Source organism: Leucoraja erinacea, chromosome 15 (assembly GCF_028641065.1).
Source record: "Leucoraja erinacea ecotype New England chromosome 15, Leri_hhj_1, whole genome shotgun sequence".
NCBI classification, from domain to species: Eukaryota; Metazoa; Chordata; class Chondrichthyes; order Rajiformes; family Rajidae; genus Leucoraja; species Leucoraja erinaceus.
This window is the reverse complement of record NC_073391.1, coordinates 19,957,115-19,980,928: the sequence shown is the minus strand read 5'-3', so window position 1 is coordinate 19,980,928 and position 23,814 is coordinate 19,957,115. Positions and strand designations below refer to the sequence as shown.

Here is a 23,814-nt window from a genome sequence, read left to right as displayed (position 1 = left end):
ACAGTTAAAATCTTGTTTCATTTTTTTTAAGGCAATTTCTTTCAAACAAGTACAATGTTATGCAGTTTACAAAATTACAAAAATAGCCTGTATTTGAGAAACCGTGGTAATAGAGGAATGTTGAAGACATTTTCACAAATGAATGTACTCAAGTAAATGGCAGAGACTTCAATACAAGCAACAAAGACATCTTGAATTAAATCCGTCAGAATTCAGAGTTAAGAAATTTATGTAAGAAAATTTGATACAAATGTTCTACAAAAAGAAAACAATGATTTTTCCTCAATTGTAAAGGTTTGGCAGGTGAGGTGGGCTGAGAAGGAATGTTAGCTCTGTAAATTTACATGAAGCCCACTGGCACGCACGTTCTGTTGCATTTTATTGAAGTCCAGGGTCTGGCATTAAGGTTCATTGCCGTTTACATGCGTTTTGTGTTGTATTCTACTTCTGCGAAGAACCTCCAACTGCTTTGCTTGCTGCCATCTCTCACGTGACAAGGTTCTGTGGCCAGCGCTCAGCGATATCAACCTGTTCATCAACAAATTCAAGAGTTACTTTTAAAATTTGAGAGTTAGTCAAGAACCACATTTGACAGGCTGAAATACTTCTATGCCTTGCAAAAGCATGCCCTGCAGTGCAGGGCGGCACGGTGGCGCAACGGCAGAGTTGCTGCTTTACAGCTCCAGATACCCAGGTTCAATCCGGTGTCTGTAGTTTGTATGCTCTCCCTGTGACCGCATGGGTTTTTCTCCGAGATCTTTGTTTTCCCCACAAACCAAAGACGTACAGGTTTGTAGGTTTATTGGCTTGGTGAATGTAAAAATTGTCCCGTGTGTGTAAGATAGTGTTAATATGCGGGGATCGTTGGTCAGCGAGGACCCGGTGGGCCGAAGGGCCTGTTTCCGCAGTGTATGTCTAAACTAAACTAGGTTTGTGCTAACTCCAATCACATTCTCTCCCTTCTTGATTAGAGCCTTAGGTCATACAGCACAGAAACAGGCCGTTCGGCCCAACTCGTCCATGCTGACCAAGCAACTCCCATTTTCATATGTTTGGCTCATAGTACTGCCGTGGTAGAGCTGCTGCCTCACAGCACGAGAGACCCAGTTTTAATCCCGACCTCAGGCACTGCCTGTGCGGAGTTTGCACGTTCTCCCTGTGACCACATGGGGTTTTTTCCAGGTGCTCCGGTTTCCTCCCACATTCCAAAGACCTGCAGGTTTGTAAATTAATTTGCTTCTGTAATTTAATTGGGATAACACAGAACTAGTGTGTGTGTGATCAATGGTAGGCTTTGACTTGGTGGGATGTTTCCATGCTGTATCTAAACGTTTCCTATCCATGCACCTGTCCAAGTGCCTTTCAAATACTGCTATAATGCCTGCTTCATATCAATCCCTGTACTCTACAACCAAAATGGCATGAACATTTCTCCTTGCTCAGGTAACCAGCACTCAGTGTTCCTTTCTGTCTCCTTCCAACCGACCTTTCCCCAACTCAACCTAGTACTTCCATCACCCACTTTCCCTCCCCTTCTCCATCTTGGCCCATCTGCTCATCATCTCCATTTATCACCTTCCTGATTAATCACATCTGTGGCCCTTTGTTGTCTCCGCTTATTACATTGAGGCTTTGGACTCCACCAACCCTCCACTCACCCATCATCCCACTCCTCACCAGATACTGCCTCCTCCTGCTTCACTCACCACTGGCACTTTCCCCTCAACACATTCAGACCCGATGCAAAGTCTCGACCCTGAAATGTCGACCTGTTCTGCATCAACAGATGCTGCCTGACCCACTGAGCTTCTCCAGCAGTTTAAGAGTATTATCGTCAGGATATTTGCCAGTAGATGGTTCTGCTATTTTTCTACCACCTTGACCGAGACGCCATTTTAACAATACCTGCTTAGAGATCAAGGCCCAAACGCAAACTACACGGACAAATTTCCATTCATGACTACACAGGCCAAAGGAAGTCTTTGATTGCTTACTTATATGCTCACAAATAGCCTTAGTCACAAAGTAGAAACAAGAAACTGCAGATGCTGGTTTACAAAAGAAGACCAAGTGCTGGAGTAACTCAGCAAGTCAGGCAGCATCTCTGGAGGACAGGGATGGACAATTTCGGGTGAGGACCCTTTTTCAGACACAGTCTGAAGAAGGGCACTGACCCAAAACATCACCTATCCATATTCTCGTGATCCATGTTCTTGGCATTGAACATTGTGCCGAGAACAAACACACGGTGCTGGGGTAATTCAGTGGGAGCATCTCTGGCAGCATCTAACAAGAACATGGATAGGTGATGTTTTGGGTCAGTGCCCTTCGTCAGACTCAGTCTGAAAAAGGGTCCTGACCCGAAATTGCCCACCCCTGTCCTCCAGAGATGCTGCCAGACCCGCTGAATTACCCCAGCGCTGTGTGTTTGTTCTCGGCACAATGTTCAGTTTCAGATCTCTCAGAATGTTCAACACTCAGCTCATTCTCAATCCAGTATCACGAGTAACCTGCCACTAACTCAGGCAGGTCGTCAGAAAAAAAGTTAAAAATACAGCAACAGGTTTAATTTGAACTGCTCAAACCAAGTTAACTGACAACATTACCATCCTTACATTCTCCAAACATCCTCGACTCTACCATCAATCTACTCTACATCTTAACTGTTGACTGGGCACTTTACACCGTCTCTGATCTCCACCTCGTCCAAATTACCCCATTCTTGAAGAAGAGAAAGCAGACTCAGTCCCATCCTCAAATAGCCTGAGTTTAATCTTGTCCACTCCTTTGCATTGCAGCCCCGCAGACTGAACTTCAGAAAGGAACAGGTCGAGCTCTTGTGGCCATGATCAGAAACTCAGCCCCTTTACAGATGGGAAAATGTATTTTTCCTAAATAATAAAAGTTTAAAAAATCAGCTCCACAGGACAATGTCCTTTATTCATGATCCATACAAGATGCAAAGCCGATAGATCCATTTGTTCATTTACAGCATCAATTCATAAAACAATATCCACTAACGTGCAAAGGTGAATTGAAATGTTGAAGGAAAAAAATGATTAGCCATGTGATAAATCTGTCATAAAACGTCTGTGATAATCCACAGAAACAACAAGCCATTGCATTGGCCATCCACACAGCCTACCTCGCCACAACAAGCAACTGATGGAGATCCTCTGCCGTGATGCTCTGAGGATCACTCTTTCTCATCTCCACAAAGTCTTCCTCCACTGCCTGGAATTGAGATAATTAACATCCGAATCACAAGTTATTCATTTCAGAGCCTGTGAAATAGCCCATTCTGAGAAAATAAAATACCTTGGTCACTTCATCAGAGATGCTGTAGTCCATCAGCCTGAGCAAACTCAGGTACATGCGGAATTTCCTCAGCATTGAAGGCAACACAGCCATCAGTAAATTCGTCATGTATTGTTCCACATTGGCAGGAACCATCTGAGCTTGGAGGTGGACTTGGCAGTCAGACTGCAAGAGAGATAAATAGTGCGCCTCAGCAGAGATCACAGGAGAGCCACAGAAAGGAACGTCAAAGGAAGAACAAGCTGGGATGTCACCCAAGAATGGCCTTACGGCAACTTCACAACTCAATGTGATATAGCGATGTTGGTGCATCCAGTATATATTAACAAATAAAAGTGGAGCTCAAGTCATTTATGATGGAACAGGATATTTGTAACCTACACGTTAAGCCTCCAGATCTAGTTGCTCAATTACAATATCAATTCTAAATATACTAAAAGTAACCACTCAAACATTTTCATGGAGCAGTTGGCAGAACACTTTGCATCTTCATTTACATCTCATTATCGGGAGGCAGGTGTACATACATACACGTGCGAGAATGACAACCAAAATCCAAGATCCCACCCACACCAAGCCCTTCTGACAGCACACGGACTATCATTTGTTCCCTGGTGAATTAAAAGCCGGTCCACACACTTTTCAAATGTTGTCACAATACTGCCTCCACCACCCATTCAGGCCGTACACTCAAATTGTAACCACCCTCTGAGTGAAGGTTTTCTTCCTCACTTCCGCTCGAATTCACCAACTCCTCACTTCATATCTATGCCCCATGGTTTGGAATATTTATCATGGAAAAATTTCTCAATATCCTCTCTACCCGAGTCCTGTATAATTTTGTACACCTTTACTAGGTCCCTCAAGACCCCTCCTTTTGAAAAAAGCTTCCTATTACGATTCTCTCCTGACAATAGAAGTGTTCCTTTCCCAGCAACATCCCAGTAAATCTTCTCTGCATTCTTTCCAATGCAAACAAGTTTTTATAATGTGTGTGCAGTTTGCGGTCACCACAGTACTCCAACTGCAGTCTAACCGGAGTTTTGTAATCTGGTATCATGACTCTCCCCATGCTCTTATGTTTGTTGCCCTGGTTTATCTGCCTGTGCTGCCACCGTTAGGCATCTATGGACCTCTAACACCAACATCCCACTGTTCCTCAATACTCCCTGGTGCCCGACCATTCACAATGGATGTCCTCCCATTGTTAAACCTCCCAAAATGCATTTTCTCACTTTTCCTTAGGGTTATATTTTATTTGCCTTTGCTCTAGCGAATTTACCAACTGTTCAAGAAAGAACTGCAGATGCTGGAAAAATCAAAGGTAGACAAAAATGCTGGAGAAATGCGGGTGAGGCAGCATCTACGGAGGAAGGAATAGGTGACGTTTCGGGTCGAGACCCTTCTGCTGTGGAGGTGGGGGCGGGAAGAAGAAAGGAATAGGCGGAGACAGTAGGCTGTGGGAGAGCTGGGAAGGGGAGAGGAAGGAGGGAGAAAGCAAGGGCTAACTGAAATTGGAGTAGTCAATGTTCATACCGCTGGGGTGTAAACTGCCCAATGTGAGGTGCTGCTCCTCCAATTTGCAGTGGGACTCACTCTAGCCATGGAGGAGTCCCAGGCCAGAAAGGTCGGAATCGGAATGGGAGGTGAAGCTGGGCTACCAGGAGATCAGGTTGGTTAGTGCGAACCGAGCGGAGGTGTTGGGCAAAGCGATCGTTAAGCCTACGCTTGGTCTCACCGATGTAGAGCAGCCGATACCAAGAACAGCGGATGCAATAGATGAGGTTGGAGGAAGTGCAGGTGAACCTCTGCCTCACCTGGAAAGACTGCTTGGGTCCTTGGATGGAGTTATACCTCCCCCCTTGACTCCATCCAAGGACCCAAGCACCCCTTCCCTTCCCAGCTCTCCCACAGCCCACTGTCTCCGCCTCTTCCTTTCTTCTTCCTGCCCCCCCCCACCACCTCCACCTCCACCTCCACATCAGTCTGAAGATGGGTCTCGACCCGAAATGTCACCAATTCCTTCGCTCCATAGATGCTGCCTCATCCGCAGAGTTTCTCCAGAACTTTTGTTTACCAACTGTTCAATATCATTATATAGCCCAAGACTGTCCCCATCATTGTTAACAATACCACCAAACATGCTTATTGTATATTGTCCACTGGCTTCCGATCACAGGAACATTTCTCCATCATCATCCAGGTATCTTATTACCAATCCAGTTTTGGATCCAATTTGCCGACTTCTCTTTAAACCCATTGTCTTGGACCAGCTTTCCTTGTGAGACATAGAAACATAGAAAATAGGTGCAGGAGTAGGCCATTCGGCCCTTCGAGCCCGCACCGCCACTCAATATGATCATGGCTGATCATCCAATTCAGTATCCTGTACCTGCCTTCTCTCCATACCCCCTGATCCCTTTAGCCACAAGGGCCACATCTAACTCCCTCTTAAATATAACCAATGAACTGGCCTCAACTACCTTCTGCGGCAGAGAATTCCAGAGATTCACCACTCTCTGTGTGAAAAAGGTTTTCCTCATCTCGGTCCTAAAAGATTTCCCCCTTATCCTTAAACTGTGACCCCTTGTTCTGGACTTCCCCAACATCGGGAACAATCTTCCTGCATCTAGCCTGTCCAACCCCTTAAGAATTTTGTAAGTTTCTATAAGATCCCCCCTCAATCTTCTAAATTCTAGCGAGTACAAACTGAGTCTATCCAGTCTTTCTTCATATGAAAGTCCTGACATCCCAGGAATCAGTCTGGTGAACCTTCTCTGTACTCCCTCTATGGCAAGAATGTCTTTCCTCAGATTAGGAGACCAAAACTGTATGCAATACTCCAGGTGTGGTCTCACCAAGACCCTGCACAACTGCAGTAGAACCTCCATGCTCCTATACTCAAATCCTTTTGCTATGAATGCTAACATACCATTCGCTTTCTTCACTGCCTGCTGCACCTGCATGCCTACTTTTAATGACTGGTGTACCATGACACCCAGGTCTCGTTGCATCTCCCCCTTTCCTAATCGGCCACCATTCCGATAAAAGTCTACTTTCCTGTTTTTGCCACCAAAGTGGATAACCTCACATTTATCCACATTATACTGCATCTGCCATGCATTTGCCCACTCACCCAGCCTATCCAAGTCACATTGCAGCCTCCTAGCATCCTCCTCACAGCTAACACTGCCCCCCAGTTTCGTGTCATCCGCAAACTTGGGAGATGTTGCATTCAATTCCCTCGTCCAAATCATTAATATATATCGTAAATAGCTGGGGTCCCAGAACTGAGCCTTGCAGTACCCCACTAGTCACTGCCTGCCATTGTGAAAAGGACCCGTTTACTCCTACTCTTTGCTTCCTGTCTGCCAGCCAGTTCTCTATCCACATCAATACTGAACCCCCAATACCGTGTGCTTTAAGTTTGTATGCTAATCTCTTATGTGGGACCTTGTCGAAAGCCTTCTGAAAGCCTTGGCAAAGGCTTTACTAAAGCCCATGTAGTTTAGATTCATTGTATTGCATTAAAAAATATTGGGCAGTATGGTCGATAGGGTCTGGACGACTGTGTTTTTTTACATTAGTATTGAACCATTACAGTTCTGGCATTGGGCCATTCACTGGAAAGTGTTTTATAGCCACATTGCATACATTATTTAAGGCAAAAGCCAAAATACACGAATCACTCCGTACACATTGTATTGCGAGTGGATAAATCCGAACCGTGCACGTACCGGTAAGAGAGATCTTCCTTCAGAAGTGATGAGTACATTAATATTGCAAGGGAATTCCATCCGGTGGTAGTTGAAGTCATAGTCTACCTTCTGCCAAGTAATCAAATTACCCAGGGCCGTCACATTTCGAACTCCTGTGAAAGATTGGCCATTAACAATGATTAAGGTTGATACAAATACAATTTCTTTCAATAAAATGGCGAGACAGAAATTATAGGAGTCGAGTGGTGGTGAAATAAAAAGAACACACGTTTTAATTTGTAAGGCTACTGCAAATCACAGATGAAACGTAATTCCATCAGTGTGGGTACAGGTCCACCACCCATTTCCCGGCAACCCTTGGTTCCTTTCTGGATTATCCGTTTTGCTGGACCAACAGAGGTCATGGCTTCCGAGAGGAGTCCAACGGTACCGGAACGGTCGCCCTAGGTTACCAAGGGGCTGAGATACCAGCCCACAATGTCCGCCTCCGAACTCGGCTACGAGGACGGATCTGCCGGCTCCGGCCGGGTCGGAGTTCCAGAGGTCCAGCTACAGGGGACAAATTCCACCCGCCGATTGGCGCAGAAGTCAAGTTCCACTGCCTCACCCGGCAAGACGCCACATTTTCAGCCGGGGATTTCAAGTGCACTCTCGTAACTTTGTCCGGATTAAAGGAGGTGCTGGAAAAATCGGTGGTGGAACTGAATCAATATTTGCAAGCTGCACCCTCACTGCCTAACAGTTATCTTCATGCCTACCATGTTGCCTTACCCAAAACCAGGGCCCAAAAGGGAACGATTTGAAAGCTGGCTCGGATTAATTGACAATTGCACATAATTAATTTGTCAGGCAGCAAAGCTACCAACCCTGTTAAACAGTTTAGAGATATAGCGGGGAAACAGGCCCTTCGAGTCCATGTCGACCAACGATGACCAGTACACTAGGGACAATTTACTGAAGCCAATTATTCTACAATGTTGGGCGAGTCCAGAACCAGGGGCCACAGTATTGGAATAAAGGGGAGGCCATTTAAGACTGAGGTGAGAAAAACCGTTTTCACCCAGAGAGTTGTGAATTTATGGAATTCCCTGGCACAGAGGGCAGTGGAGGCCAAATCACTGGATGGATTTAAGAGAGAGTTAGATAGAGCTCTAGGGGCTAATGGAATCAAGGGATATAGAGAGAAGGCAGGCACGGGTTATTGATTGGGGATCAGCCATGACCTCCTCCTGCACCTATTTTCTATGTTACAAACCCGTACGTCTATGGAGTGTGGGAGGAAACCCACCCGGTCACAGGGAGAACGTACAAACTCCGTAAAGACAACACCCGTAGTCAGGATCAAACATGGGTCTGGCGCTTTAGGGCAGCAACTCTACCGCTGCGCCGCTGTGCAGCCCTTTATATACACACGAGCTGTATTTGAACAAGACCACCCAATGAAGATGAAATAATGTTGTTCAACAGCAGCCAAGGAGATATTTGCTTTATATGTAAAGTTCAGTTCTGACCTGTACTATCCAGTTGCCCTTGATCCAGTAAGGTCTCGTCTAACATGAGTGAAGTGTTGCTGGCCAGTTGCAGTACTCCGGTGACAAGGCGATTGGCTGTGTAGTCTTTGTGTGGGATGAATCGGAGCGTGTTCATGTTGTGGAGTGTCATGGGCAGACAGTAGGACTATTCAAAGCAAAAAAAAAAAAGTGAATTTTCAACATAATTCTAAGCCCCAGGTTAGCAAACTAGGTTTTGTTTATTCATCATGTTTCTTCGTTTATTTTGTCATGTGTACCGAGATACAGTGAAGAACTTTTGTCAGTCTAAAGTCAGTTCCATAATGCGTTCCTTAAGGGGCTGCAGCTGAACACATTCACAGCAGGTGTAATCCTGCAGTAAGTGTGCATGGAATGATCACATTCCCAATTTGGCATAATTTTAAGCACTTACTGACGGAACTAGTTGTTGAATGGTCTTGTGCAGCTGTTTTGTGTAACCATTATTCCTGGGGCAGCCACTCAGGTTGACTGTAAATTTACCCAATGGAAGAATGTCACGTCGGGAGTACCTGCAACACACATTAAAATGGGTTTGTCAGCATCATACCTACTTCCAGTTTAGGTTAGAGACACATCAGGCCCATTGGCAAGCAGCGTCCATGGCAACCATCGCTCAACTGTAAGCTGGTTCTATGCTATCCCATCCTACACGCCCAGGGGCAATTTACAGAAGCAAATTAACCTACAAACCTGGATGTCTTTGGTATGTGGGAGGAAACCCAAGCACCCGGAGAAAACCCACGCGGGCACAGGGAAGAACGTACAAACTCCGCACAGAGCAGCACCCATAGTCAAGATCTAACCTGTGTTTTGTTTTCTTTATTGTCACGTGTACCGAGGTTTAGTGAAAAGCTTTCGTTTTTTCTGGCACTGTGAAGCAGCAGCCTGTCCAGCTCTTTCGAATAATAGTTGAATATTTAAATGAGTAAAAATGCTTGCATTCTTAACGCAATTTAATTCCCATCAGCATCTAGAGATACATCCACAGAATTTCTTCCGCACTAATTTCCGGCAACAACATTTAAACATTCAGTTTCCCATGCAGTAAATACAGACGTTTACACGTGGGCGGTTTAGGAATCAAATCTTTCAGTTTCTGCTTGGCCCTCAATTACTTTTTAGTTTAGTTTGAAATAAATCTCCAAATTTCTACAAAGGTAATTGTTCTTAATTTGATTCAAGCAAAAATTAGAATTTTAAAAAAAATCTTGAAAAACTAGGAGAACAAATTGGAACAACTTAAGATACACATAATGCTGGAGTAACTCAGCGCGACAGGCAGCATCTCTGGAGAGAAGGAATGGGTGACGTTTCAGGTCTAGACCCTTCTTCAGACTGCTTCATAACACACCAAGATATGGTTCAGATATTCCAAAGATCACACCAGTACCCAAACTGATCTGTTTTGCACGGCAAGGCAAAGAATTTCTTTGCAAGTGGCAACCAGAACTGTTGATACCTTTAATTTCTTAAACAAATCTAATGCTCATGAATACCGGAGGTTGCAGTAACCATCTAAGGAAAATATATTTTCATTACAAAATTTGATTTCCTTTGTTCGAAAAAGTTAATCTCATCAAAATTTAAAGCCAAATATATACTTGCAGAAGTTTGCTGGAGACCTTGTTTAATATCTTAAGTGCAAACTATTAGGTGTACTACATTTTTTCTACACAAGCCATATCAAGTAATCTCCTGCACTGCAACCAGTGTTCCCAATGTGGCCTCCTGTACACCCAGTGTTCCCAATGTGGCCTCCTGTACACCCAGTGTTCCCAATGTGGCCTCCTGTACATCGTAGAGACAAAAACAGACTCAGTGACCGTTTCTCTGAAGACGTGAGCTCGGTCCGCCAAGACCTACTGGATCGCCCGGCTGCTAAACATTTTAACTTCCCTTCCCAGTCCCGCACTGACTTCTGTCCTGGGGCTACACAAACTCGAGGAACAGCACCTCATTATCTGCTTTTGTAGCTCAACCCAACAGAATTAACTTGAATTCCCCAATTTTAGGTAACCTTTAACAGATCCCCCCACCTTCCCCTGTGCCTCACCTGGACTCTCTATTTCTCCCTCCTCCTGCTATTCTCCTCACATTTCACAATCTACAACTCTTGAAACCTATCGGACACCTTCTGCTCTTATCTCTGGTCTTTGTTCCCACCCTCTGCCTATCAAATCCACTCTTGCCTATGTCCACCTATCACCTGCCCAGCTTTGTCCTGCCTCCCCCCCCCCCCCCCCCCCCCCCATCAGCCTGAAGGGTCGACATTGCAGTCGACCCGAAATGTCACCCATCCATGTCCTGCAGAGATACTGCCTGAGTTACTCCAGCACATTGTGTCCTTTTGTGTTTTAAACAGCGTCTGCAGTTCTTCATTGCTATATCAAGTAACACAATGCAAAATAAAGGATTAGATACTTACACCGTTGATATGAAGTGTAACAGGAGATATTCAGCTGCCAGACTGTCCCCCAGTAACACGTGTGTAAGAAAGCCAAGCAACTCCGCTCTGACTGTTGATAATTCAGGCAGAATGTTTGTGATCACTAGAAAAAATGACCAGGCAAAAAGACTTAGTCACACCACGCACCCCTTCCCCCATCGCCTCATGCTTGATAAGGAGATATTTGTACATTTTAAAATGCAAGCAATTCAATACTACACCACAATTAATTTCTAATTATTACCCCCACCCAGACGTTTGCTCCAGCATTTTGAACTCCTGACCTCAAGTACTCCTGTTTAATTTAATTTAGTTCAGAGATAGTGTGGAATCCAGCCCATGCTGAACATCAATCACTAGTTCTATGTTATTCCACTTTCGTACCCTACACACTAGGGGCAATTTGCAGAAGCCGATTAACCTACAGACCTGCACGTCTTTGGGATGTTGGAGGAAAACGGAGCACCCGGAGAAAAACCCACATGGAGAAGGTACAAACTCGGCACTGCCAGCACCCGAGGTCAGGATCAAACCCAGGTCCCTGGCGCTGTGCCACTGTGCTGCCATTCCGACATGGATGTGTGAATTATCTATGGACTCGGACCAACAGTGACCATTGTTAGGGTTTGTAGCACTGTGGTGCAGAAAGACTTTGTGAACAACAAAATGAGACTCCTACCATAATTTATACAAATTGTGTACCATCAACATGGTACTCGTTACAGACAAAGTGCCCAACATGTGAGATTCCGACTGCTGACTCACAGCCGCCCTGGCATACCAATCCTTCCCATACTCATTTTTGCTATTTTTGCATTCAAAATGAAAACCATTGGAAAAGTACTTGTTCCCCTGACAAGATACACAGCAACATCAATGTCCAGGTGTTGTATATTTATCATTAACTCTGCAACTTCAAATGTCACCATTTTTGGAAAGCAATTGCTCAAATCCTTCCAATAAACTAATTGTGTTTTTTTTTAAAGGCGGTGTGTTGTACTCTGTACCATTCCCCATGAGGAATTGTTTCAGAGTCCAGTATCCCTTCTAACCTAAGGCCACTTTATAACCCATGATCAGGCTATTGATTGCATCTTCAGCCGATGGCTAATTTCAGCTTGGGTCTCATATTGTGATAAACATCATTCATTATCGTTTCCAAAGTGAAAGGCCTGTCTGTGACATGTTCTGGAGGTGCGCAGTGACGATGAATAATAAAGCCAAGCTGAGAGATGAACTCACAGTCCTGGTTTTCTTTATCGTTCAGGGTGAGAGGAAGGAGCGGGTTAACGTGCTGCAGTTTACGAGTTACAATGGCATGAAGCCTTGGAACCAAGGAGGGCGGCGGACTGTGAACACGCTGTTCTTCCATGGTGTCCATACACTCAGTCGGATCCAAAATCGACAAACCACCCTTTGAACTAAAGAGAAAGGAGAGGGAACATTACAGACACCAACTATCATCTTAAACAAAACTAATCTGTGTGCTTAAGATGTATTTTTCATTTGTTTGCACGATAACTGCAACACATTTGTGTAATTGAGGCAAATCATAATTCTTTCCTTTGACTTCACAGCAGGGTGGAGATTATACGGTGTGAACACAATCGCTACTAAAAATGCAAAAATTCAGCAAACAATGACCCCTTTCATTCCATAGCTAAACAAAACATGATTAGTTTAAAGATAAGAGCATGGAAACTGGCCCACGCTGACCATCGATCACCCATTCGCACTAGTTTTATGTTATCTCATTTTCTCATCCACTACGTACACACTCAGGGCAATTTTTACAGAGACCATTTAAAAAAAAAAATGTTTTAATGTCATTTATTAGAAATACAACTTCATTTTTTTTTTTTTTTTTTTTAAAGAGAGAAATGAGAAAGAAAGAGATAATAGAGTAGAAAAACGTGTAGTGTGTATAAAAAAAGAAAACGATAGTGAGGAAGAGAAATAAGAAAGAAGAAAGAGCAGAAGAGAGATTAACAAATCGACGATAGGAGATGAGTTTTTATATTGTTGACCATCTTTCACCCAGACCTGAAACAGTTGTTTTTTACGATTCTGTTGCACCACATGAATCCAAGAAGTCAATAAATGGAGACCAACTCGTTAAGAATTGGTCTTGTTTATCTATTAGGAGTCGCATTTCTTCAAGATGTGCTGTGTCCAAAATATTTCTAATCCACATTTTGAGCGTTGGTATAGTTGTATTTTTCCAAAATTTAAGTATGAGTTTTTTTTGCTTTTATTAACCCATAATTAAAAAATGAATTTTGGCATATGTTTAATTTGTTCCCGTCTCCCGTTACTCCAAATATAATCATTTCAGTATTAGGTTCCATTTTTGTCAAATGAATTTGTGAATATATCGAAAATATCACACCAAAATTTATGAAATTTTATACAGGAAACAAAAGAATGTGTAATATTGGCATTTTGAGAGACATTTATCACAAATGGGAGAAATATTTGGGTAAAATATATTCAGCCTAATTTTTGAATAATATAGTCTATATAGCATTTTGAATTGAATTGAGTTGTGTCTTGAATTAATAGATGATTTAGGTATATATATCAAATACTTTTCCCATGTTTCTTTTGAAATTTTTATCATTAATTCTCGTTCCCAATCTTCTGTAAGCGCCTCTGTTGATGGTAATTCTCTATTTAAAATACTGTTATATAGATATGATATTGATTTTTGTGAGTCAGCCTTAATAGTCATTGCTTCTTCCAATGGATCTAAAATTATAATTTGAAATCTTTGTATATATTTCTTCATGAAATCACATATCTGTAGATATTTAAAATATTAGTTGTCATTCAGTTTAAATTTTAATTTTAATTGTTGAAATGCTAACAGATTTCCCATTTCTACAGAGACCAAATAAACTTGAAAACTGTCTTTGGGATGTGGGAGGAAACCAGAACACCCGGAGGAAACCCACGTGGACACAGGGAGAATGTGAAAACTCCACACTGTCAGCACCAGAGGTTCAAGATTGACCCCAGGCCTCTACCATCGGTGCCACCCACTCTGTATTCTATACTTCAGCTGTAAAAAGGAATCAGGATACTTCTGTCCACCGGCACCTCACGTAGCAATGAGTTGCCCACAACGGCTGCCTCATGACATCATATACCTGTAACCGAGAGCATTGCTGTTTTGGGAAACTGACCCAACCCCAGCAATGACACCCAAAGGTTCGGTGCAGTCACAGCCCGTGGGGACTGGCATCGTGGGGGGCAGGGCGAGCGGTCCGCCCGCTCCGCAAGTCATCCGACCAGCCGGATCCTACAGTCTCCATCATTGCATTCAGCTTGACGCAATGCGTGGTGGAAGCTGCTGCCAGCCCACCCCCCTCGGTGTTCAGCTGCTCGGCTCTTCCCAGTCCAGTGATCACCCAAAACAAGCCCCAGTAAACAGCTTCTCCACATCTGGGCATGGTGCGGTCGGTCAGCGGTGGGGAGCAACAGGAGACAGTGGCAGTATTTCAGTACCGTCCGTAGTACAGCAGCCCAAAGCAGGCGCCCTTTTTGAGGCTAGGACATCCCAATGTGAGTTCAGGCTTCAGAACCAAGAGCGCCATTACAACTGAACACTCTGCCTCAGCACAGAGTTTGTACGTTCTCCCTGTGACCACATGAGTTTTCTTTGGTTGCTCCGGTTTCCTCCCACATTCCAAAGACGTGCAGGTTTGTAGGTTAATTAGGTTCTGTAAATTGTCCCTAGAGAGCGTAGGATAGAACGAGTGTACGGTGTGATCATTGGTCAGCACGAACACAGTGCACAGAAAGGCCTATCTCTAAACTAAAGTAAATTAGGCAGGACACCAATGCGGTCATTGCAAAATTGCGAGTTTTGTTTTCAGACGACAAATTCTCCACGATCAGGGGAGAGAGAGAAGAAGAGGGGGAGAGAGAGAAGAAGAGGGGGGGAGGAGAGAGAGAAGAGGGGTGGGAGAGAAGAGGGGGAGAGAGAGAGAAGGGGGGAGGAGAGAGAGAGAGAGAGAGAGGGGGGAGAGAGAAGAGGGGGGAGAGAGAGAGAAGAGGGGGAGAGAGAAGAGGGGGGGAGAGAGGGAGGGAGAAGGCGAGAGAGAGAGATAGGGAGAGAGAGAGAGAGGGGGGAGAGAGAGAGCGGGGGGAGAGAGAAGAGGGGGGAGAGAGAGAGGGAGGGGGGAGAGAGAGGGGAGAGAGAGAGAGAGAGAGAGAGAGAGGGAGGAAGAGAGAGAGAGAGAGGGGGAGAGAGAGAGAGAGGGGGGAGAGAGAGAGGGGGGGGGGGGAGAGAAGAGGGGGGAGAGAGAAGAGGGGGAGGGAGAGAGAGAGAGAGAGAAGAGGGGGGAGAGAAGAGAGAGGCGAGAGAGGGGAAGAGGGAGAGAGAGAAGGATAGGGAGAGAGAGGGGGGAGAGAGGAGAAGAGGGAGAGAGAGAGGGGGGAGAGATAGATAGAGATAGAGAGAGAGAGAGAGAGATATGGAGGGAGAGATAAGAGGGGGAGAGAGAAGAGGGGGAGAGAGAGAGGAGAGAGAGAGGATGAGAAGAGAGAGAGAGAGAGAGAAGAGGGGGAGAGAGAGAGAGAGGGGGAGAGAGAGAGAGAGAGAGAGAGAGAGAGGGGGAGAGAGAAGAGGGGGAGAGAGAGAGAGGGGGAGAGAGAGAGAGAGGGGGAGAGAGAAGAGGGGAGAGAGAAGAGAAGAGAGGGGAGAGAAGAAAGAGAGGGGGAGAGAGAAGAAAGAGAGGGGGAGAGAGAGAGAAAGAGAGGGGGAGAGAGGAGAGAAAGAGAGAGGGGGAGAGAGAGAGAAAGAGAGGGGGAGAGAGTTAGGGGAAAGAGAGAGGGAGCGAGAGGGACAGAGGGGACAAGAGGGAGGGGGAGAAGAGAGGCGAGAGAGAGAGGGGGGAAGAGAGGCGAGAGAGGGAGGGGGAAGAGAGAGAGAGAAGAGAGAGGGAAAGAGAGGGGGAGGGGAGAAGAGAGGGGGAGGGGAGAGAGAGAGGGGTTGAGAGGAGAGAGCGTGCATCCTGGAGGACAACCAGTGGCTGCTGGAAGTAAGTACCAAGCACTGGGTAGAAACGGTGGAAGATAGTGGACTTCAAATGGGAGTGGTTGGTGAAAGCATCCTGCTTGCCTGCTAGATTTTCACTTACTGTAACTGCAGGAAAAATGTTCCCGATGTTGGGTGCGTTCAGAATCATGGGTCACAGTTTAAGAATAAAAGGGGGGGCAGTTAGGACTGAGATGAGGACAAACTTTCTTCACGTAGAGAGTTGTGAATCTGTGGAATTCTCTACCACAGAAGGCAGTTCAGGCCAATTCACTGGATGTTTTCAAGAGAGAGTTACATTTAGTTCTTGGGGCTAACGACATCAAGGGATATGGGAAAAAAACAGGAAAGAGGTACTGATTTTAGATGAATAGCCATGATCATATTGAATGGCAGTGCTGGCTCAAAGGGCCGATGGCCTATTCCTGCACCTATTTTCTATGTTTCTATGCTTGAGTATATGGCAATAAAACTCGATCGCTTGATTTTGAAGCATTCATGCATGGTGGAGGTATAATGTAGTCATAGAGTGATACAGTGTGAAAACAGGCCCTTCGGCACAACTTGCCCACACCCGCCAACATGTCCCAGCTATGCTACCTGTTTTTGGTCCATACCTCCAAACCTGTCCTATCCATGTATCAGTCTAACTTTTTCTTAAATGTTGGGATGGTCCTTGCCTCAACTACCTCCTCTGGCAGCTTGTTCCATACACCTATCACCCTTTGTGTGGATAAAGTTACCCCTTAAAAAGTAACCTCTTAAAAATACTTCATACAAAAAACATTGAAATCATACTTCTACATCAAATTTCAAAAAGTTCCTACCCTTCTTCCACACCCTCTCCCCACTCGGTTGCTCCACTCCCTCACTGGGTACCCCCAAGGCCAGTGATCAGTGATCGCACAGCCTCCCCCTTTCAAAAACGCTCCAATCCAATTTACAGCATATATATTGCATTCAAGTGTACGTTATAAGACTCGCTATAGTATGCACCATATTGCACAATTTCAAGCTGAAAAATGCAAATGCAAAATGCCCCCCCCCCCCCGGTCGCGATGCTCCCTCGGGCCTGGTCTCTCGCAAATTTCTCACTCCCAACTCTCAACCAATGTTGGCAGCCCTGCTAAAAATGTGAGGCAAAATTCAAAAGAGGCACAACAAGAGGCCAACCTATTCTTTGTTAATGATCACATAAATGAATGATCCAATAACCTCTTACCTCTCTTCATTCATTACACCTAGTGCTGGATCCACTGATAGAACCCCATAAACCTCCAGCATATCATTGACCTTGAAGCTATCCCAGTCCTCGTAGATCTGCCAAAATAAAACATGCATGGACAACCATTCAGGACAGAACCAAGTATCCAACATCTACAAGGGGTTTTCATTCAAATGCACTAACTTACACGAAGGGTCTTTAACTCAAAGCATTAACTGGTTTCTCTTTCTACCGATGATGCTTAACTGGCTGAGCTCTTCCAACATTTATTTTACTACAACATACAACTTTTGCCCCACAAGATTTATGGCTCCAAAACACAAAAGTTCCCACATGTATAGAGCAATAGTCGAAAAACCAATGCTCTATGTCCAGTTGATTTGAACCACAGCAGCCCTGGACCATGATGCCTTTCATCCTCGTACCTTCACAAGGCACGCGGGCCCTTTCTCCCCTGGTAACGGGAAATTGAGATCGATTGACGTTGTGCAGTTTGACAGGTTCTGCTGCCCGGCCGGTGGCTCCTTTTCCAGACGCTTGGCGTCTCCACATCCGAGCGAAGTACTGCAGCCATCTGATATTAGGCAAGGGAACAGCATTAATACCTTCTATTTATCTGCCTTCTAAAGAATGTTTTAACCTGATCAATAACTGGCAGCGAACCACATATTCGAGTTGTTAAGCAACACATTGCCATATTTTGCAAGTTTGTAACAAATCACTCAAACCAATTCAGAGTTTAGTTTCAATTTGGAGATACAGCATGGAAATCAGCCCTTCAGCCCATCAAGCCCACGCCATCCAACAACCACAATTAATATAGAGCATAAAGTCATCCAGCATGGATCAGGCTCTTCAGCCCCACTTGCCGACACGAACTAACATGTCCCATCAACACCACTCCCACCTACTTGAATTTGGCCCATATCTGTCCAAATGTTGTAATAGTGCCTGCCTCAACTACCTCCTCTGGCAACTCGTTCCATACACCAATCACCCAGTGTAAAAAAGGTCAGCCCTCAGGTCAGCCCTCCCCCCCCCCCCCCCCCCCCCCCCCCCCACCACCCCCACCCTTAAATCTATGTCTCAATTCCCCTACTCTGGGCAAGACTGTGCATCTACCCGATCTATTCCTCTCATGACTTTGTACACCTCTATAAAATCGCCCCTAGGAATAAAGTCCTAGCCTGCTCAACCTCTCCCTGTAGCTCAGGCCCTCGAGGCCTGGCAACATCCATGTAAATCTTCCCTGCAACCTTTCCAGCTTGACAACAGCTTTCCTATAACATGGTGACCACAACTGAACACAATACTCTAAAAGTGGTCTCACCAACGTCTTATATAACTGTAACATGACCTCCCAACCTGAGGTATCTTCATTCAATACTCTAAACTTCACTTTTCTTGAAAAGATCAATACCCTAATCTACAAAATACATAATATGCTGGGATAACTCAGCAGGTCAGGTAGTAACTCTGGAGGACATGGGTAGGTGACATTTTGGGTCTTCGTCAGAAAGGTCCCAATCCGAAACGTCATCTATGTATGTTCTATGGAGATGCTGCATGACCCGCTGAGGTACTCCAGCATTTTGTGTCTATTGATGGTACAAACCAACATCTGCCGTTCTTTTTTATTAAATGTTGAAAAATCTATCCCTATTAAGACTAGTGTTTTGCAATAGACCAGTGGTTTGGAAGAGTGACAAAGATGACTTCATATTCAGCCGCAGGATGTTCATGTTATCGGAGCAGAATTAGGCCATTCAGCCCATCAAGTCTACTCCACCATTCAATCATGGCTGATCTATTTTTCCCTTCCAACCTCATTCTCCTGCCTTCCCCCCCCATAACCCCTGACACCGGCACTAATCAAGAATCTCCGACTTAAAAATACCCAGCGACTTGGTCATCACAGCCTTCTGTCACAATTAATTCAAATTTCAACACCCTCTGACGAAAGGACTTCTTCCTCATCTCCTTTCTAAAAGGTACGTCCTTTTCTTCTGAGGCTATGGCCTCTGGTCCTAGACTCTCCCACTAGTGGAAAAATTAATCGGCATTCAGCAAGAGAAACTGGTCAGATGAGTGAGCCGTCTCCTCTCAGGCGATTATGTATTAATTATGCAGCGGGATGGAGGGCGTTACCTTGCAGTAACCAGCTCATTATTTCCCCCGCAGAGCAATAGGCCGGGTTGGGATGGCCACATACAAGCCTGTACCTGCACACTGCTCTTTTAGTTTGGGCGGATGCATTTCCATGTCTTCGTCCTCCTCATAACTCCTCTTGTGTCGACTGGGAGTGTAGGATGTGGAAGGATTGCCGCGAGCTTGACAGGCACTGGCATAGACGTGCGGAAACAGGTTAAGGAAAACAGCCCAATCCCAGGTCCCTTTCATTCATAAAAATCAGACAAAAAGCCTTGTGGGTTGATGTCATTAGACACAGGAGCAGCATTAGGCCATTCCAGTCTACTCCATCATTTGATCAATATTTCCCTCAACCCCATTCTCCTGCCTTCTTTCAGTAACCTTTGACGACACCCGTACTCATCAAGAACCTATCGATCTCTGTTTTAAAAACACCCAATGACATTTTCCTCTATGTCCATCTGTGGCAAGGAATGAATGGTGGAAAATGTAGAAATCACAGCCACTAAAAGGATATTTCTTTGACCCACTCCGATTCTCCAGGCACGGGAATACAATAAAATGTTTGCCTCTCCCGAGTGACATATTTGGGAGAGTCCAAGGCAATCTCTTGCTGGGGCTGAGAAGAAAATAAAATCAGTTACATTCTCACAAAATTAAGTTACCAAAGACCAAGCCAATGCAATGCAAGAAATGCAAACCATTTTAACTGATTTAATCTCATCCAGGGCACCTACTGTAGTTGACAACAAGCTTGTAATCAATATCCTGCTGGAAAAAGGATATACAGCCTCGTGATGCGAGCACCAAGCAACAAAACATTCAATCCACAGCGTGTTTAAACACACTAATTACATTAGCAGTGACACGGGCAGTGTTGGCACCTCACATCTCAGCAAAATATCTTCAAGGAACCAAAATATATAAGAATTCTGAAAACTTAAAATGTGATCCAACCCACATTAATAGGGGAGGTCTAACAGCAATGAAGCTGACATTTTGTCGTTCAGAATTCTTTTTATTTGCAAACGTGTAGCATCATTAATGCACGCATGGCTATTTTTCAAATAAAAGTTGAAATTAACCAGTAAAATGAAGGATACAGAGCAGGTATTGGGAGGAAGGTGGGGGGCGGAGAGAGACTCTTCTATGCCGAACAAAATGTTAGTTTATGTTAGCAAAGGTGCCTTTGAAAATTGCCTTCCTTTTCAGTATTTGGCTGACATAACCTATAGTGCTGGCTCCATCTGCTGCAAGCGAGTGAAGGTGCAGCTAACCAGCACATTGACATCCCTCAACCTATCATTCACTCATCCAATTTAAAAGATAGATTCAGTAGTTGACATAAAATAAAAAACAAACTGCACTGAAAAAATACCATGAGGTTACTTACCCCACATTCAGCAACATCTTTGTATTTTCCAAAGTGTAGAATCTACCAAAAAGAAGTTTTGAATGTTCTAAATTGCGAAATATCTTTTTTTTAAATTTTAAACATAGCTCTGATAAAAATTAAAAGTTTGAAATGTAATTATAATTATAAGCATGGACAAGATGTAATTACACGATGTACAAATATAGTCAAGAGAGCAGGAGGAACGTCAAGTAACCATGGTTTTCCCTCTCTCCACCCCAGTTCTTTGACCAGTTTTACTGTCTCCGTCTACATTTTATCCGTTTAATTTGTTGTATCTTCTCCCAGCTAACAATGTACTCTACATTTTCCTTGATCTCCATTCCCTTTGTCCTGTTTTCACACCTAACACTTCCTTATCTGTGTACCTCCCACTCCCCTGACGTCAGTCTGGAGAAGGGTCTCGACTCGAAATGTCACCCATTACTTCTCTCCAGAGATGCTGCCCGTCTCACTGAGTTACTCCAGCATTGTGTCTATCTTCATAGTCAAGAGAGAATCAGTCCTGGTTTCATTTCAAGGGATAAAATTCTGCTTCAAGTGCAGTAATAGGAAACAAGGGTGAAAGCGGTGTGCTCCGGATTCCTCCCACATTCCAAGATGTACTTGTACAGATCTGTAGGTCAATTGGCCTCTGTAAATTGCCCCTGGTGTGTAGGGAGTGAATGAGAAAGTGGGATAACTTTTGTGGGAACTTTTGGGACAACAACGTACCTCGGTGACTGCCAATCACCACCCCCCCCCCCCCCCCGACACTTATTATTATTTATTCAAATCATTTGCTATGTCGCTCTTCCAGGGAGATGCTAAATGCATTTCGTTGTCTCTGTACTGTACACTGACAATGACAATGATAATTGAATCTGAATCTGAATCTGTTCTTCTTGCGTATGGCATGCACAGCCTAAAGTTGTTGGACAACTTGTTCTATTAGATCTTATTTGATTGTGCACGCCGGGTTGATTGCATTTGTCGAAACAGGGCGGACCACGTGAAGGTTGCAATCTCCCACTCCTGGGATAACTGAACTAATGTAAACGGATGATCGGTACGAACTGGGCTGGTCGAAGGACTTGTTCACACTCCGTATCATTCAATCAATATATTTACAATATTTACAAACCATTTCCTTCATATGTAACCATGTCATTATACCCAACAATGTTTGTCATTTGAATTGCAAATCTCGCATGTCATAACAGCTCGCTCATTTTAATATTCAACTCGCTACTGAAAACCGCAGACAGCTGTAAAAGAGGATTGTCTCCTTTTGTCAATTTACAGCAGAGAAAACTGGGCAACCCATCAGTCAAGAAACAATATGAAACCCCGAAAGCCATCATTTCCCATTCTGGCTTGGAACAGTCTTAAATACCCACCTTAGATTTGGCATTTAACTCCAGCGTCTCATAACTTCCCATATAAAACTCTGGATCAAACATGTCCTGGACCATGCAGCGGAATTTCACCAAGCTATTTGGCTTCAAGTAATGCAGTGGAACATCATTCAAGGAAGGCACCTGCCAGCACGAAGGGAAAATGCATATCATTCACATCGTTAATGTAGAACAACCGAGTATAGAAGCTGACGTGTCATGTTACGGCTGCGTAAGACTCGAGGCCACATTTAGACTAGACTAAAGTATTGGGGCGGCACGATGGTGCAGCGGTAGAGTTGCTGCCGTACAGCGCCAGAGACTTGGGTTTGGTCCTGACCTCGAGTGCTGTCTGTACGGAGTTTGTACGTTCTCCCTGTGACCGGGTAGGTTTTCCCCGGATGCTCCGGTTTCCTCCCACACTCGAAAGACGTACAGGTTTGTGGGTTAATTGGCTTTGGTAAAGATTGTAAATTGTCCGTAGTGTAGGACAGAGCCAGTGCACGGGTACAGCTGGTGGACGCGGACTCAGTGGGCTGAAGAAACTGTTTCCTTGCTGTATCTCTGAACTAAACTACTGGGTTCAGTTCTGGGCACCATGTTATAGAAAATATGGTGTCAACCAGGAAAGGGTGCAGAGAAGATTTACGAGAATGTTGCCAGGATGCGAGGGCCTGAACTATGGGGAGAGGTTGAGCAGGCTAGGACTTTATTCCTTGGAGCGCAGGAGGACGAGGGGTGATCTTCCAGAGGTGTACAAAATCCTGAGAGGAATAGTTTGGGTAAATGCAGTCTTTTGCCCAGAGTTGGGGAAATGAGAACCAGAAGACATAGATTTAAGATGAAAAGGGAAAAGATTTAACATTAACCTGAGGGGTAACTTTTTTTTTTATACAAAGGGTGATGGGTGTATGGAATGAGTTGCTGGATAATGCGGTTGAGGCACGTACTATTGCAATGTTTAAGAAATATTTAGACAGGTATGCAGATAGGGTGGGTTTAGAGGGACATGGACCAAATGCAGGCAAATGGAACTTGTGTAGATGGGGAATGCTGGTTGGCATGGGCAAGTTGGGCTGAAGGGAGCATTTCCACACTGTATGACTCGAGGCCACAGAAGATCAATGGATTACAAACGCATGGAGTGAAGTGGGCCACATCTCCAATTCTCAGAGACGCAATGAATGGCTGAGACTGAAGAAGGGTTCCAACCCCGAACGTCACCTATCAATGTTCTTCATAGCATACGAGAGGTTCACTCAAGAGCCTGATAACAGCAGAACTAAGCTATGTTAGAATCTGGTGGTATATGCTTTCAAGCTTTTGCACCTTCTGCCTTAGGGAGTGGGAAGAAGAGAGAATAACCATGTGCAAGTAGTCCTTGGTTATGCTGGCTGCTTTTCCGAGGCAGAGCGAGGTGCTGAGGGTGTTGACTGCAGGAGGGGGAATGCACAGAGCACAACTCCCTGCAGTTTCTTGGGGTCCGAGACAGAGCAGAAGCCAGACTGGGGGACACACTGAAATACTTCTCAAATCGCAGCAAATTGAATAGTAAAAGCTCGTGGACCAAA

At 44.7% G+C, this 23,814-nt stretch overlaps 1 protein-coding gene across 2 annotated transcripts in view; it reads right to left on the bottom strand.

The window, feature by feature from the left end:
* Positions 1-23,814, bottom strand: part of mcmbp (minichromosome maintenance complex binding protein) — a 30,938-nt gene continuing 7,124 nt past the window's right edge. For both annotated transcript variants that reach the window (XM_055646834.1, XM_055646831.1), the window contains 14 exons: positions 22,247-22,387; positions 20,847-20,888; positions 19,971-20,072; positions 19,525-19,654; positions 17,728-17,876; positions 17,300-17,397; positions 12,279-12,457; positions 11,016-11,139; positions 8,982-9,099; positions 8,549-8,714; positions 7,056-7,189; positions 3,319-3,483; positions 3,146-3,234; positions 1-528 (listed from right to left, as the gene is read on the bottom strand). In XM_055646834.1, the coding sequence (XP_055502809.1) occupies positions 402-528; positions 3,146-3,234; positions 3,319-3,483; positions 7,056-7,189; positions 8,549-8,714; positions 8,982-9,099; positions 11,016-11,139; positions 12,279-12,457; positions 17,300-17,397; positions 17,728-17,876; positions 19,525-19,654; positions 19,971-20,072; positions 20,847-20,888; positions 22,247-22,387 (1,764 nt within the window). In that variant the 3' untranslated portion in view covers positions 1-401. The remainder of the gene's footprint in view (positions 529-3,145; positions 3,235-3,318; positions 3,484-7,055; positions 7,190-8,548; positions 8,715-8,981; positions 9,100-11,015; positions 11,140-12,278; positions 12,458-17,299; positions 17,398-17,727; positions 17,877-19,524; positions 19,655-19,970; positions 20,073-20,846; positions 20,889-22,246; positions 22,388-23,814) is intronic.